At 33.2% G+C, this 13,326-nt stretch overlaps 1 protein-coding gene across 1 annotated transcript in view; it reads right to left on the bottom strand.

Moving 5' to 3' along the window:
- CHD1 (chromodomain helicase DNA binding protein 1) overlaps positions 1-13,326 on the bottom strand; it is a 73,339-nt gene that overhangs the window by 22,722 nt on the left and 37,291 nt on the right. Inside the window, exons 14-22 of the mRNA XM_080803855.1 lie at positions 12,607-12,797; positions 11,716-11,904; positions 10,207-10,369; positions 9,205-9,357; positions 6,547-6,618; positions 5,950-6,099; positions 2,429-2,577; positions 1,726-1,822; positions 1,526-1,621 (exon numbers count right to left, since the gene is read on the bottom strand). Of these exons, the coding sequence (XP_080659981.1) occupies positions 1,526-1,621; positions 1,726-1,822; positions 2,429-2,577; positions 5,950-6,099; positions 6,547-6,618; positions 9,205-9,357; positions 10,207-10,369; positions 11,716-11,904; positions 12,607-12,797 (1,260 nt within the window). The remainder of the gene's footprint in view (positions 1-1,525; positions 1,622-1,725; positions 1,823-2,428; positions 2,578-5,949; positions 6,100-6,546; positions 6,619-9,204; positions 9,358-10,206; positions 10,370-11,715; positions 11,905-12,606; positions 12,798-13,326) is intronic.

Genomic DNA, 13,326 nt, shown 5'->3' with positions numbered 1-13,326 from the left:
GCAATAAAACCTAAATATCCTTGGGGCGCCTGGGTGGCTCAGTGGGTTAAAGCCTCTGTCTTCGGCTCAGGTCATGGTCTCAGGGTCCTGGGATTGAGCCCCACATCGGGCTCTCTGCTCTGCGGGGAGCCTGCTTCCTCCTCTCTCTGTGCCTGCCTCTCTGCCTACTTGTGATCTCTGTCTGTCAAGTATATGAATAGAATCTTTAAAAAAAAACAAACAAACACACCAAATATCCTCAGGATAATGAATATGACCATGGATTAAACCAAAAATGACTGCTAAGCTATCTATATTCTTTATTAGTTCTTTATTATTTGTTATTTTTAATTAGGTCAAAGTAGAATAAACCAAAAGACTTATAGAATGATTCTCTTTTGTCCTGCTGCTCAACAAAATCAGTTGACAGACCAACAATATAATTTATAGTAACATGTTAAATCATCTTTTGCAGAAAATAGCACACCAGTCCATTAAGTACAAAGTGTTATAGAACAAACCAATATTCTTATTTTTATGATCATAAAAAGTAGTACAAAGAGTTACTGACAAGACACAAAGAACTCTGGGTCCATAGATAACCTTAGGTTATCTTGGGTTCCTGGTTTCTTCAATGTTAAAAAAAAAAAGAGATAGAAAGAGCTCACTAACTTTTGTGAAGATTAAATAATATACTGAAGGAACTATGAAGACTGGTACACAGAAGGGATTCATTAAAGCTAACTGCCAATAGTGGCACATAAAACTTACAAAAACTGGATGAAAAAAAACCCATGCTTATCCTGTCTTAAGAAATGATACTACAAATAGTGTTCATCCTCTCATGTCTTTATTTATTTTAAAGATTTATTTGAGAGAGAGAGAATGCAATAAATATTTGTTGAATGAACAAATGACACAAACTGAACTACTCTTCTTAGAACCCTCAGTTCATGGAAAATGGCTATCGAGGAACTTGCTTCTTTACACTAAACAGCTTACTCTATGAGGTTGGCTGACTTATTCTGCTTTAGGACTCCTTGCAACCTTTTAGCCCTTACCAGACCAGGGGTATTTATAAGTACTAATAGGAGCTCATTGCTTACATGGACTGATTAACTTGAGTTTTCTTAGGTGTGACAATGCTTAACTTAATCTAATGTCAAAAACTGCTCCAACAAACATTAGCTAAAAGCCTTCCGTCACAGAACTCGCCATTAGAGACGACATTCACTCATTTACCAAAATATTTGAGGATGTGCTATTTGCCAAGCACTTTTTTAGAAGCTAATTAGAATAACAGCCCTCCTCATTCCACTAAATGTACCTATTCATAAATGATTTGGTCCTTTTCAAAACAAGTTGCTACTGGTTTGTCAAAATAAGGGAGAAAAATTTTCATACACACAGCAAATTTTAAGACAAAAATCTTAAATTATGTTGACTGTGATTAAAGAGATTAATAAAACATGAAATGACAAAAAAAAAATCACTCCCTCTCAATTTAGATAATTTGAAGGAAAAATTAAAAAGAAAGAAAATCTACCTTGAACTGGGAAAGCAACTCATCTCCTACAGTTAAAGGGCCTGGTTCGTTTTCATGAGTTTCAGCCCTCTTCAAGATTTCATCTATATCCATTTCCTATAATTAGAAAGAAATCTTTAAGTATACTTTAATATATTTGGAAGCAAATATACCTCATAAGTTTAAAGAAATGGCACATTTTGAGGAAAGTTTTTTTTTACCTGGGGCTCTTGTTCTTCTCCTTCAGGTTCCTTAAAAAGTTCCTCAGCGCCGAACTTTAAAATGGCTGATAATTCTTCTTTATTGAAAGGAGTAGAACTAAATAAAGAAAAACAAATAAAAATGCTTAATATTAACAGTTAACAATTTAGTACTTACACTGCACTTTCATTCATTATTGACACAATCAACTTTATATAAGTTATATGAGAGTTAGATGAAGTACTATAAGTTCACTTATTTTAAAAGGTAAGAACTTGAAACCTGGAAATTAAAGGAATTTCTCCCAAGATTTATAAAACTTGAGTGGTGAAATCGGTACTGAATGTATGCTTTTGATTAAAAATTACTCCAGTGCTTTAGAAAATTGAAGAATTACAATACTAAATATGATACATCAAAGATCTATTTGTACTATGTAACATTTCAGGAAAATGAGTGTAGCATGAGTCTACAAGACTTTTTTTTTTTTTTTTTTTAATATTAAAGTAACTACCAGGGCGCGCCTGGGTGGCTCAGTTGGTTAAGCATCTGCCTTTGGCTCAGGTCATGAACTAAGGGTTCTGGGATACAAACCGGTGTCATCAGGCTCTCTGCTCAGCGGGAAGTCTGCTTCTCCCTCTGCCTCTCTTCTCCCCTGCCCCAGATTCATGTTCTAACCAAAAACTCTTAAAAAAAAAACAAAAAACTAAAGTAACTAACTACCTTGAGGGGGCAGAACCTGTATGTAGTACTGTCTTTCCAGTTGTGTCCATTCTCTGAATTACAAGGTGATCTAAAACCATCTTCTTTTTGGCTCTTTCAAGTATATCCTCTTCAACTGATCCCTTCGTAACGAGACGATAAATATTCACCTGTAAACATATGCATGATGAAACATAAAATGTAGTAAAAAGGATTCACTTGCTAACGAACACCCAAATACTCTACATAGAGGGAAGCTCATCCTACGTGAAATTTTCACTGAAAATAAAAAAAAAAAAAACAAAAAAAACAATATTTATAAAAGCTAAACTTCTTCAATTTAAAGATTATTTTGAGGCTGTGTCCTTCTTATATTTTGGTTGGGAGATTTTATTTGCTTATTTTTCTTTTTTAAAAGCAATGACGGGGCGCCTGGGTGGCTCAGTGGGTTAAAGCCTCTAACTTCGGCTCAGGTCATGATCTCAGGGTCCTGGGATTGAGCCCCACATTGGGCTCTCTGCTCACCGGGAGCCTGCTTCCTGCCCCCCTCTCTGCCTGCCTCTACGGCTACTTGTGATCTCTCTCTCTCTCAAATAACTAAATAAAATCTTTTAAAAATATATTAAAAAAATAAAAAATAAATAAAAGCAATGACAGTAATTTTTAAATTATTTTTTAGCCAAAAAAAAAAGTGGGAAAAAGTGGGAAACATATGACAATTTACATCAGTTATGTTAATTCTGATTAACGTTTCATATTTCATATAATCCAAAATTCTGTGAACCATTTCCCATGTTAATGATGAAACCATGCCATAAGACAAAGCTTTCCAAAACAGACAAAAATCGATGTGTAGATATTTTGCCCTATTTCTCAAGACCAGCAGTTCTATATAAACAGTAGCACCATATAGGGATATTCTGAAAATTTGTGGGGACATTTTCATAGTTTTTGAAATCATCAGGTGGGTTTACCAGTACTTAACAGCACAGGGACCTGGGACATTAGACATTCTGCATTAAACTGGACATTCAGGCACAAAGAAAAAGTATCTTGAGTCTTTCAAGTCTTATAAATGATTTTTAAAAACTTTTAAATTTTGAGTCTAAATTCGAATTCCATTTTAAGGTAAACAATAAGAGTTTTAATGAAGTTCTAATACATACACTTTTTTTCAGCATTTTAACTACTGCATAAATCAGTAGATAACAGGATATCATTTTATTTAGATCTGTCAAAAATTATTTCCAAATGTGTATAGTATTGGTGTCACCAATAAAATGCATCTGTATTACTCATCTATACTCATTTTGTAGTTGTTGCATATAAATATTTAATAAGAGATATGAAATACCTTGTGTCAGATTTAGAACCAAATACTAGTAAAACCATAGGCACGTGCATGATTTCACATATATGTGGAATTTGGAAAAACTAAACAAATGATCATAGGGGAAAAGAGAAGCAAACCAAGAAACAGACTCTTAACAACAGAAAACAAATTGATGGTTATCACCTTGGGGATGTGGGTGAGGCATTCAACAGGTGATGGGGATTATGGAGGGCCCCTGTTGTAAGGCGTACCACGTGTTGTATGGAAGAGTTCAAGCACTATAATGTACACTTGAAACTAATAATATACTGCATGTTAACTGGAATTTAAATAAAAATTTAAAAAATAAAAAACACCCAGGAACAGAAAGCAATCTTACTATAAGACATCAAATAATCAAATAATAAAGAATACAGCTCAATAATCATTAATAAAAATATGTATCCATATTTATATATTTTAAATGTGTTAAACGATAATTAAATTATATTTAAAAATATAGTTATGTTTATATCACATTTTTTAAAAAGTTTTGTAACAAATGTAAGAAATCTGTGTTGCCATCATTTTATGATCTTACTCAGATATTCTTCCCAGAGGTCTACCATGCAACTTTCTACAGTATTTTATCTAACTGGTTCTTCTAATGTATCCTTTATTTTCTATCACCTATTGGAAAATGTGGTGGCCTTTAATTAGTATCTAAGTAGTATAAATGGAATGAGTCCAGCCATGTGTTAAGGATTTCAATACAGGAAGGTTTAGTGCAATTAACAACTATGCCCCATCTCATTCATAAAACAGGCCTAATTTGACTATTCACAAGGTCCAGCTCACTTGTAAGATTACCTTACTGCCTCACCATCTCCTCTCTGGCAGTCTGTAATTTATCTTGGCATGCTATTATCCCTACTTCAAGTGCACCTCTCTTTATAATGTGCAAGTAAGTGTTATGACCTAATTTTAATATTAATTTCTATTCTCTTATGCACCAACATACCCCTGGATCTTTCCTTCCTTGGTACTTCCAATGGAGAATGAGTCCTGCTCTTATTTTCCTATATAGGTAGTTCTATATATTAAAATACGTATTTTTAAAAAAGGTTTTGGGTTGTTGTTTTTTTCTACCTAAACTGCTATTAGGGCACTCAAATTATTTTCAAATTCATGCATTCAATTCAAGGAAAAGGAGGTGCTAAAAACAGCTGATGTAAAAGTAGTCACTGGGTCTGATGATGTTAAGAACCACTACTGTAAATACAAGCTTTCAGTTAGGGGCATGCAATATTGTTCCAGAGTATAAAAATTACAGAAAGAAGAATAATGTATTTCTGATCAGAGTTTTATGAGAATTATTTGGGCAAAATATTTTTTCAATTTAAAATTATGGGCAAATTTTTCAGTAGAAAACATGAAATCTTAAAAAGGTAGTATAAATGTGCCCATAAGTCTTTCTGTTTTTTGTTATCTCCTGCTTTGGAGAAGTTTGAGAAGCACTACTCTAGATGGAGGTAAATGAATTAAAATACAAAGACCAAGGCAGCAGAATGATGACAGGTGGTTTTTCTCAAGGCCTATTATAACAGTTGTCAGAAAGCTGTATAAAAACTATAAAATCAGAATGGCTTTTTTGCAATCTTATAGGCAAATGAATAAAATACAGGTTAAGAAAGAGGTAGCAGGGGCGCCTGGGTGGCTCAGTGGGTTAAGCCTCTGCCTTCGGCTCAGGTCATGATCTCAGGGTCCTGGGATCAAGCCCCGCATTGGGCTCTCTGCTCAGCAGGGAGCCTGCTTCCTCCACTCTCTCTGCCTGACTCTCTGCCTACTTGTGATGTCTCTCTCTGTCAAATAAATAAATAAAATCTTTAAAAAAAAAAAAAAAAGAGGTAGCAATATACTAAAGAAAATCTCTTTCAATAGTTAAAATAAAAACATTTTAAAGTTTAGGTTTTGAATGAAAAATATTGGTACTCTATAGCTGTAAACAAAATGTATGATTAAAAGAGAGTGCATAATCCTATTCTGGCACAGTTACTTCAATTCTGCCAGACCTTCTTTCGGTAAATCTGAGTTCCTTAGTATTTTACACGTTAAAGAGCAACATGACTGTGTTCCAATGACTTGACCAGGAAGATAAACCAAAATCACTTCCAAACACTGATGATCATAAAAAAAGAATACAAAAGTAAAATAAAAGAAAAAAAAATACCTGTTTCTTCTGCCCAATTCGATGAGCTCTAGCCTGTGCCTGAAGATCATTTTGTGGATTCCAATCAGAATCAAATATAACAACAGTGTCAGCGGAGGCTAAATTAATTCCCAGGCCTCCAGCTCTTGTGGAAAGTAAAAAGCAGAAATCCTGTAAGGAATTATAAATAGGCTCGATTTTAAATTCTTCTAAACTGTGACTGTGAATAATTAATTAGAGAATTTAATAATTTATTTTTTTGAATTTAGAAGTATTTCACCAATAAAACTAAAATGTAGTTTTAAGAAATACTAAAATACAAAAACCTCTAGCAAAGTCAGTCAACAAGACTCCTAAATACAAATATACATGGGAATAATATACACCAAATTTAAAAAATTCTAAATGAAAGTGGGCTAATTTATTCTAAATCAAATTAACCGTCCTATGCTGAAACAGTATTAAAAAGAAAGGGTAAAATTCTTCAGATTTAACACAGAATATTGATTTTTAAAACCTCACAAAGCAAAACTGGGTAACAACAATATGATTTTAAAAAAAAGCACATACAACTATAATAGTGATTAAAATAATTCACAATTTTAAAACCATTCATACCTCTGATCCTTCAGCATTGAAATGATCTAGAGCTTGTTTTCTCAGCTCCCCTTTTATTGATCCATCTAATCTCTAGAAAGAACACAGTAAAATACTGCATATAACCAAATAAAATATTTAAAAATGATATTAAAATCAACAAGATTAAAATCATTGATACTTAATCAATGAAATTAAGTATGAAAAGACTGTACTGCTTTTGCTAATACTGTAACAGAGTATAAGGTACCTAAGAGGCAAGACAATGTCCAGGCATTTTGTCTCTCAAGTCTGTGCTCTTAACCACTAAAACTATTTCCCCAGATTATAACAGTAAGTAATGGCTACCATTTCACCTGAGTCTCAGTGTAAGAAATACATTTTACATATGAATGAGTACACAGCTGTGTACCCAAAGCAAGTTACATGAAAACAATGTACCACGATATACTCTCATATATTAAAATCTATTTCATTTTTTCAAAATGTTGGTACAACTCATTAAATTGATTTCCAAATCCATTAATTGGTTACAGACCACAGTTTTATAAATGCTGATTAAGTCCAGCGTGGTTACTGGACTAACAGCCATCAATGTCACCTGAGAACTTAGAAATGCAAACTTTTGAGCCCCATCCCAGATCTACTGAATCAGAAACGCTGAGAACGGGATCCAGGGACATCTGGGTGGCTCAGTCGGTTAAGTGTCTGCCTTTGGCTCAGGTCATGATCTCAGGGTATTGGGATGGAGCCCCACATTGAGCTCTGCACTCAGTAGGAAGTCTGCTTCTTACTCTCCCTCTGCCCCTCCTCCCTGCTCATGTGGGCTCTCTAAGAAATAAAAACTTAAAAATTTTTTTTTAAAAAAGAGAGAGAGAAAGAGAGAAAGGAAGGAAGGAAAGGAAGGAAGGAAGGGAAAGAAAGAAGGAGGTAGATCCACCAAAACCCCCTGATTAAGTATGAAAGTCACTGATTTGGGGCACCACGGGTTCTAGTCAAATAGCCTGCATTTGAGTGTCTTCAGTATTCATGGGTGCCTGGACAAGTGATCTTGACTTTTTACCTTGTTCATTTCTTTCTCAGGGAATGATCATAATAGTAGTATTTCCCTCACAAAATTCAGAGCATTCAGTGAGGAAAACAGTAAAAACACTTAGCTCAGTATTGGATATATACTGAGTGCTTATTAAACACTTGCTGAAAATATATATTTTAAATAGTGCTATTTGTTTCTTTTTCATTAACAATTACAATTAGTAAACTTTTAAAATACAGTGGCTATATCATTTATTGAGATATAACTAAACCAAAAGAACGGTAAAAATAGTTTTCTCTGGGAATTAATCTGGGAATGAGAAGGCATGAGGGGCACAGAACTGCTGACAACAAGCACTTCTTTACTCTATTGTTTTGTTTGACCATGTACATATACTAGTTTGACTAAAAACAACCAAGAGAGAGTTGAGGTGGGCACAGAGGGGTGATAGGGAGAAATACAATGGTAGATGAAGGGTAGTTTCTTTTTGAGGGAATGAAACATTCTAAGATTGTGCTGTTGGCTGCCCAGCTCTGTGCATATATTAAAAATCACTTAATTGTACACTTTAAATGCATGAATTGCATGGGAAGGAAATTACATCTCAATAAAGCTATTACAAAAAACAATGATACTTTTTCCATACTTCTCCCCTAGCCTGAATGACTATATATTTCTCAACCATGTTCATATCACCAAAAGCCTGTCCAGAGCAGACATTACCAGAGTTGTAATGTTATTTTTATGTCTAATTACCTGCTTAATATCTATCTCCCACATTATGATTTAAATTCTAACAGAGTAGGGATTATGTCTGTTGAGATTCATCCTTATAATTCTGCTTCTGTTTTACTTCCTGCACTAAATATATGTCATTAACTAGTTATAGGGTTGTTCACTAGGTTCTAGGCACTGTTCATAAAGGATTAAATAAGGATTAAACAAATTATTAGAAAGTACTGAGATTAGCACCTGTCTCTTAACATTAAACACTCATTCATGTTAGCTTCAATTATACTGAATGGATTTCAAAATAAATAATGAATAAATGAAATATAAGACCATTTGGTCTTTAGTACCTTCCTTAGAGTCATCTATAGTTTTATTCAGCAAGCTATGTATCAGAGTAACTATGAGAACATTATTCTTCAGAATCTGTAACAGTCGGCCATTTCGATTTGAGCACAGAAGTACAGAATTAAAATAAAAATTAGAGAAAAGAAAAACTGCTTTGCTGCTAAATGTGAGGTCAAAAGGAAAAAAAGGAATAATGACAAATAGAAATTTTCCCCCCCCAGGGAGGAAGAGAGAGAGGAGAGGGCAAAGGCAGAGGTAGATGAGGAGAGACAATCTTAAGCAGGCTCCACAGCCAGTGCAGAGCCTGACTTGGGGCTCAATCTCATGACCATGAGAGGACCTGAGCCAAAATCAAGATGCAGGAGCTTAACTGACTGAGTCACCAGGCACCCCACAAATAGAAATTTTTAAAATATATATAGTATCTTAGAAGTACAGTTTATATAAAAATCTATACAGAAGAATTTCAAAGGTTATTGTGTAGAATACACTCAAGAATCAGATAAAATTTTTTAAAAAATCAGATAAAATTCAAGTCAACAAAAAAGAAAAAATGAAATGCTTACTTGAAAGGGGAATTGACGATATTTCAAATATTCTGCGAGAATATCTAACATCCGCACCATTTGAGAAAAAATAAGAACTCTATTGCCTCGTTCTCTTAGACGAATTAACAGTTTGTCAAGAAGAATCAATTTTCCGCTACTACGGATTAAGTGCTAGGAAACAATAAATTACAAATGTTACAGCATGTGAAAAAAAAATCAATCAAATTAAATACTCCACTTAATACTTCATCTTCTTTAATTATTTACAATCAAAATGTTATATTTTTTATAATGGTGGAATATAGTTTGTTTCAGTTTTCAAAATTTTCTAGGACCTTTCTAGGATCACTCTGATCTACGCCAGCTAGAATGTTCCTTGTCATTTAGCACCTAGGTTTTTGTCATGTTTTGGAGGTAAGGCGATGGGGGGAGTAGTTTCACTTTACTGGCTAGTCATTACGACTACTTCTCCAAAAATCTTTGAAAAACAATATACTGAAAGAAGCAGCTACTAAGCAACTAAAGGTTTTTAAAACAATAACAAAACATATTTGAATTTATACATATCAGTCACTGAACCTAAGACTTTAAAGCACTGCTGGAGTAGGATGGCAGTTGTGCCTTCTGCATACTTCTCATCCATCTTCCAGAAGTGACAGGAATGGTAAAACCTGAGGTTAAGATGTCTTTCTCAAGACAACCATTTGCCATATCATAAATTCAGCACATTCACTGATGTGAATTTCTGTCAATAAGAATATATTAAGGATTTCTGTTGGATGGACTTTGTTAGTCCATACAAATCCATTTTTAGAAAATGATCAAAATAATAAATTGAATAAATTATCATTTTAAAGGCTTTTTTTTAATAGAGACTAAAAAAAATTATTTAATTATACCATAACCAAAAAGAAATTCTAACTAATACATTAAAGCCTTGTGCCATTTTCAGTTATAACTGCAATAAGCATTTCTAGAATTTTGTTTTACAATAGATTAACAATATTTTAAAATCCTTACTTGTAAGGCCTCCTGTTTATTATAGAATTCATTATTATCTGGTGGTTTAATGAGGTAGCAATGGTTACAACATTTCTTTAGCTCCATCATAATGTTCAAAAAGCCTGAGGTACTGCCCTTGGAACCTTTGCTGAGGGCTTTGTAATTCCTAGTTAATATCCATCTGTTTAAAGAAAAAAAAAAACACAAAAATGAGGTTCAGCACAATACTTACCAGGATGAATTCTAAAATCAGGAAAAAACAATCAAGCACCAAAGCAAAACTGCACCATTACAAAGTTCACAATACAACGGACCAAACCCCATTCACAAGACTAACGAACTTCATTCATAAAATTAATGAGAAAACAACACATAACGTGTTATCTGTGCAATATACAGTAAAGGCTTGATGTAACATAGTGAGTAAAGTGTATTAATCCTTTTCCCCCCAAAGTTACTTAAAAAATGGATCAACTATGATCTATATTAACCTTCCTACAAATTTTATTACATTAGGCAACCAAAACATAGACATGTAAGAAACCTCATGAGCATACCTGGTTTACCCACAGTCTTCTTCTAAATTACAATTAAACAATATATACGCAACTTGTAGAAAAATTACGGGTGGTTATTTTTATCACTCCAAACTATGTAACTATGTAACATTTCCTTTCACCACAATATACTTTGTCTACTACCATCTTTTATTTTCTTCCTTTCTATAAGGTTAGTCTGGGAAAGGACCTGAAACAATTTTATCACTGATATGCCTCAGAATGATATGGGGGGGCAGGGAGTGGGAATAGCTAGAGATAAAATAAGATTGGCTGTGAGGTGAAAACAAACCCGAGGGTTGGAATTTTTTTTTTTTAATAATGTTTGAAATTTTTGTGTATGTTTAAAATTTTCCACAACACAAACCTAAAATTCATGCAAAAAATGTATTCCTTTTCATGTATGGCACTTACAGCTATTACCATGAAATAAGTTTCTCAGAATCCAAATGCATGTATACAGCAGTGCATTTTATGCAATTAAATATTTAAATAGCTATTAGGACAAATACTACCTTTTGATTCTTTGAAGTAGAAGTAGTATTATATAGATCTTACATATAAATTTATCTTAAGTATGATTAATATTCCTAGACAGGGGGCCTAAAATTTTAAGTTTCTTGTTCTGGCCTCTACCTTTGTCAGTTATGTAATCATCATAACTACAAAATAATGCCTTAGTATCACTAACAGTTAAGTATTATTAACACTTAACAGAACCCTCTATATGGTAACAGAGCACAAAATAGAAAAACAGAATTAATCATGATTAGTATTAGGTTACCCATGGTCTTGAACATGCCATTTAATCTCTTTGCTTCATGAGCCTATAGAATAAACCTATTCTAAAATTCAACAATTGTTATTACTCTAAGAACATAGTGCAGGGTGGGGGGACACCTCAAAGAGACAAGGCTACAGGGGGTTATTTAGAAATAAATGTCCAACATGTGGTCTGTTTACGGCTTACTTGTAATACTGTTTCTGTAAAGCACTCATTTCCATTCTTAAAATCTGCTCAACCTTGGCAGGAAGCGATTTTTCCACATCTTTTTTAACTCTGCGTAACAGAAATGGCTCAAGCTCCTTGTGGAGGCTTGCATAACCATATTCTCTGCCTTTTCCATGTTCTTCTTCAAAATCTTCCCAGGAAGAAAACCTTAAAAATGTAAGAAATGGAAGAACCACTGAAAAAAAGTCATTGAATATGAGATTTTTGAGAGTAGTCATATATAAACAAAATACAGTCTTTCAAGAAAAGAGATTTGCTAATATTAGTCACTTCTAAGAACCATCCTTTCCAAGAAATCTGTCATGTATCCAAAGGTGAAACAAAGTTGTTTTATAAAATTATGATTCTCTTTGAGTTAAAGATGTTAAATAAAATTGAAGTATTTTCAAATACAGGATTTTCACTACAATATTTCTCAAAGAATTTTGAAATCCTGAAAAAAAAATTTGTCATCTTGAACAAGTTATCTGACTTTTATCTACTCTAGTTTTCCTCATTTAGAAAAAGGGATTGCCAGTACATTATTATTGTTATTACTGCTCCTATTAAATACTAAGAAGGATACTGTTTCAGTTTTCCAAATGAATTTTATTTTGAACAACGGCAAAATGAACTGTTGTAATTTATTACACATGACTGAAACTTGTTTATTTACAAAACTGAAAAAATATTAGAAATATGAACTGTTGCATGTTACTTCCTTTTTTAATTTTCCTTCTTAAAAATCTGTGGTCTAATGTTCTAGGGCAATAAAACTTCTTATGGACCTTATTACCTACATTAATTATTTTACTGTGAAGCGTAACATATAAAACTAATATTAAAACTATATATCCCAACTTATCTTACTTTTCTGGCATAATGAAATGTAGCAAAGACCAGAGCTCTTTGAGGGAGTTTTGTAGAGGAGTTCCAGTAATAAGGAGACGATGATTGGACTTAAAGTCTATTAAAGTTTTATACAGAAGAGAGTCATCATTCTTTAATCGATGTGCTTCATCTACACCTATAAACGCCCAATTCAGACCTCCAAGGAATGCCTTAAAATGAACAGAACACAGTTAATATTTTAAGAGAAAAAATAAATACAAATTACTAAACTGAGACAAACTGAAATTAAAAGCAAACTTTTTTCAAATAAAAATTATATATTTCAAGATCTATTGAAATCCTCAAAGTAACTCAACATGCAAAACAAAGTTCCTTTGATGACGAATTCACTCATTGGAAAACAGAGAAAGGCAAATGAAAGTTTTTACTAGCTTACACATTCAAAAAGGAAAAAGAAAAACAACAGTATCATTAAAATAGTATCATTTAAAATTTTTCACAAAAGATTTTTAGCTTAAGGCCAGCAGAAGCCTCTATTAATGTCAATTTAGAGAAAGAAAATAGGATATAAATTTGGACATGTCTTATTCCAAGTGTAGAAATAATTTACTGTATGATTTTTATGAGCTGTGGATCTCCAATATATAAATGTGGGTCTCTGACTTAAAACAGAGGCAGGCCTCATTCTGCTCTTTAATGGTTGCATAAACTAGGAGACAAGCTCATTAACCTCTTTTG

Source organism: Martes martes (assembly GCF_963455335.1).
Source record: "Martes martes genome assembly, chromosome: 5".
NCBI lineage: Eukaryota > Metazoa > Chordata > Mammalia > Carnivora > Mustelidae > Martes > Martes martes.
The sequence above is the reverse complement of the archived record's forward strand: the minus strand, read 5'-3'. Positions and strand labels throughout refer to the sequence as shown.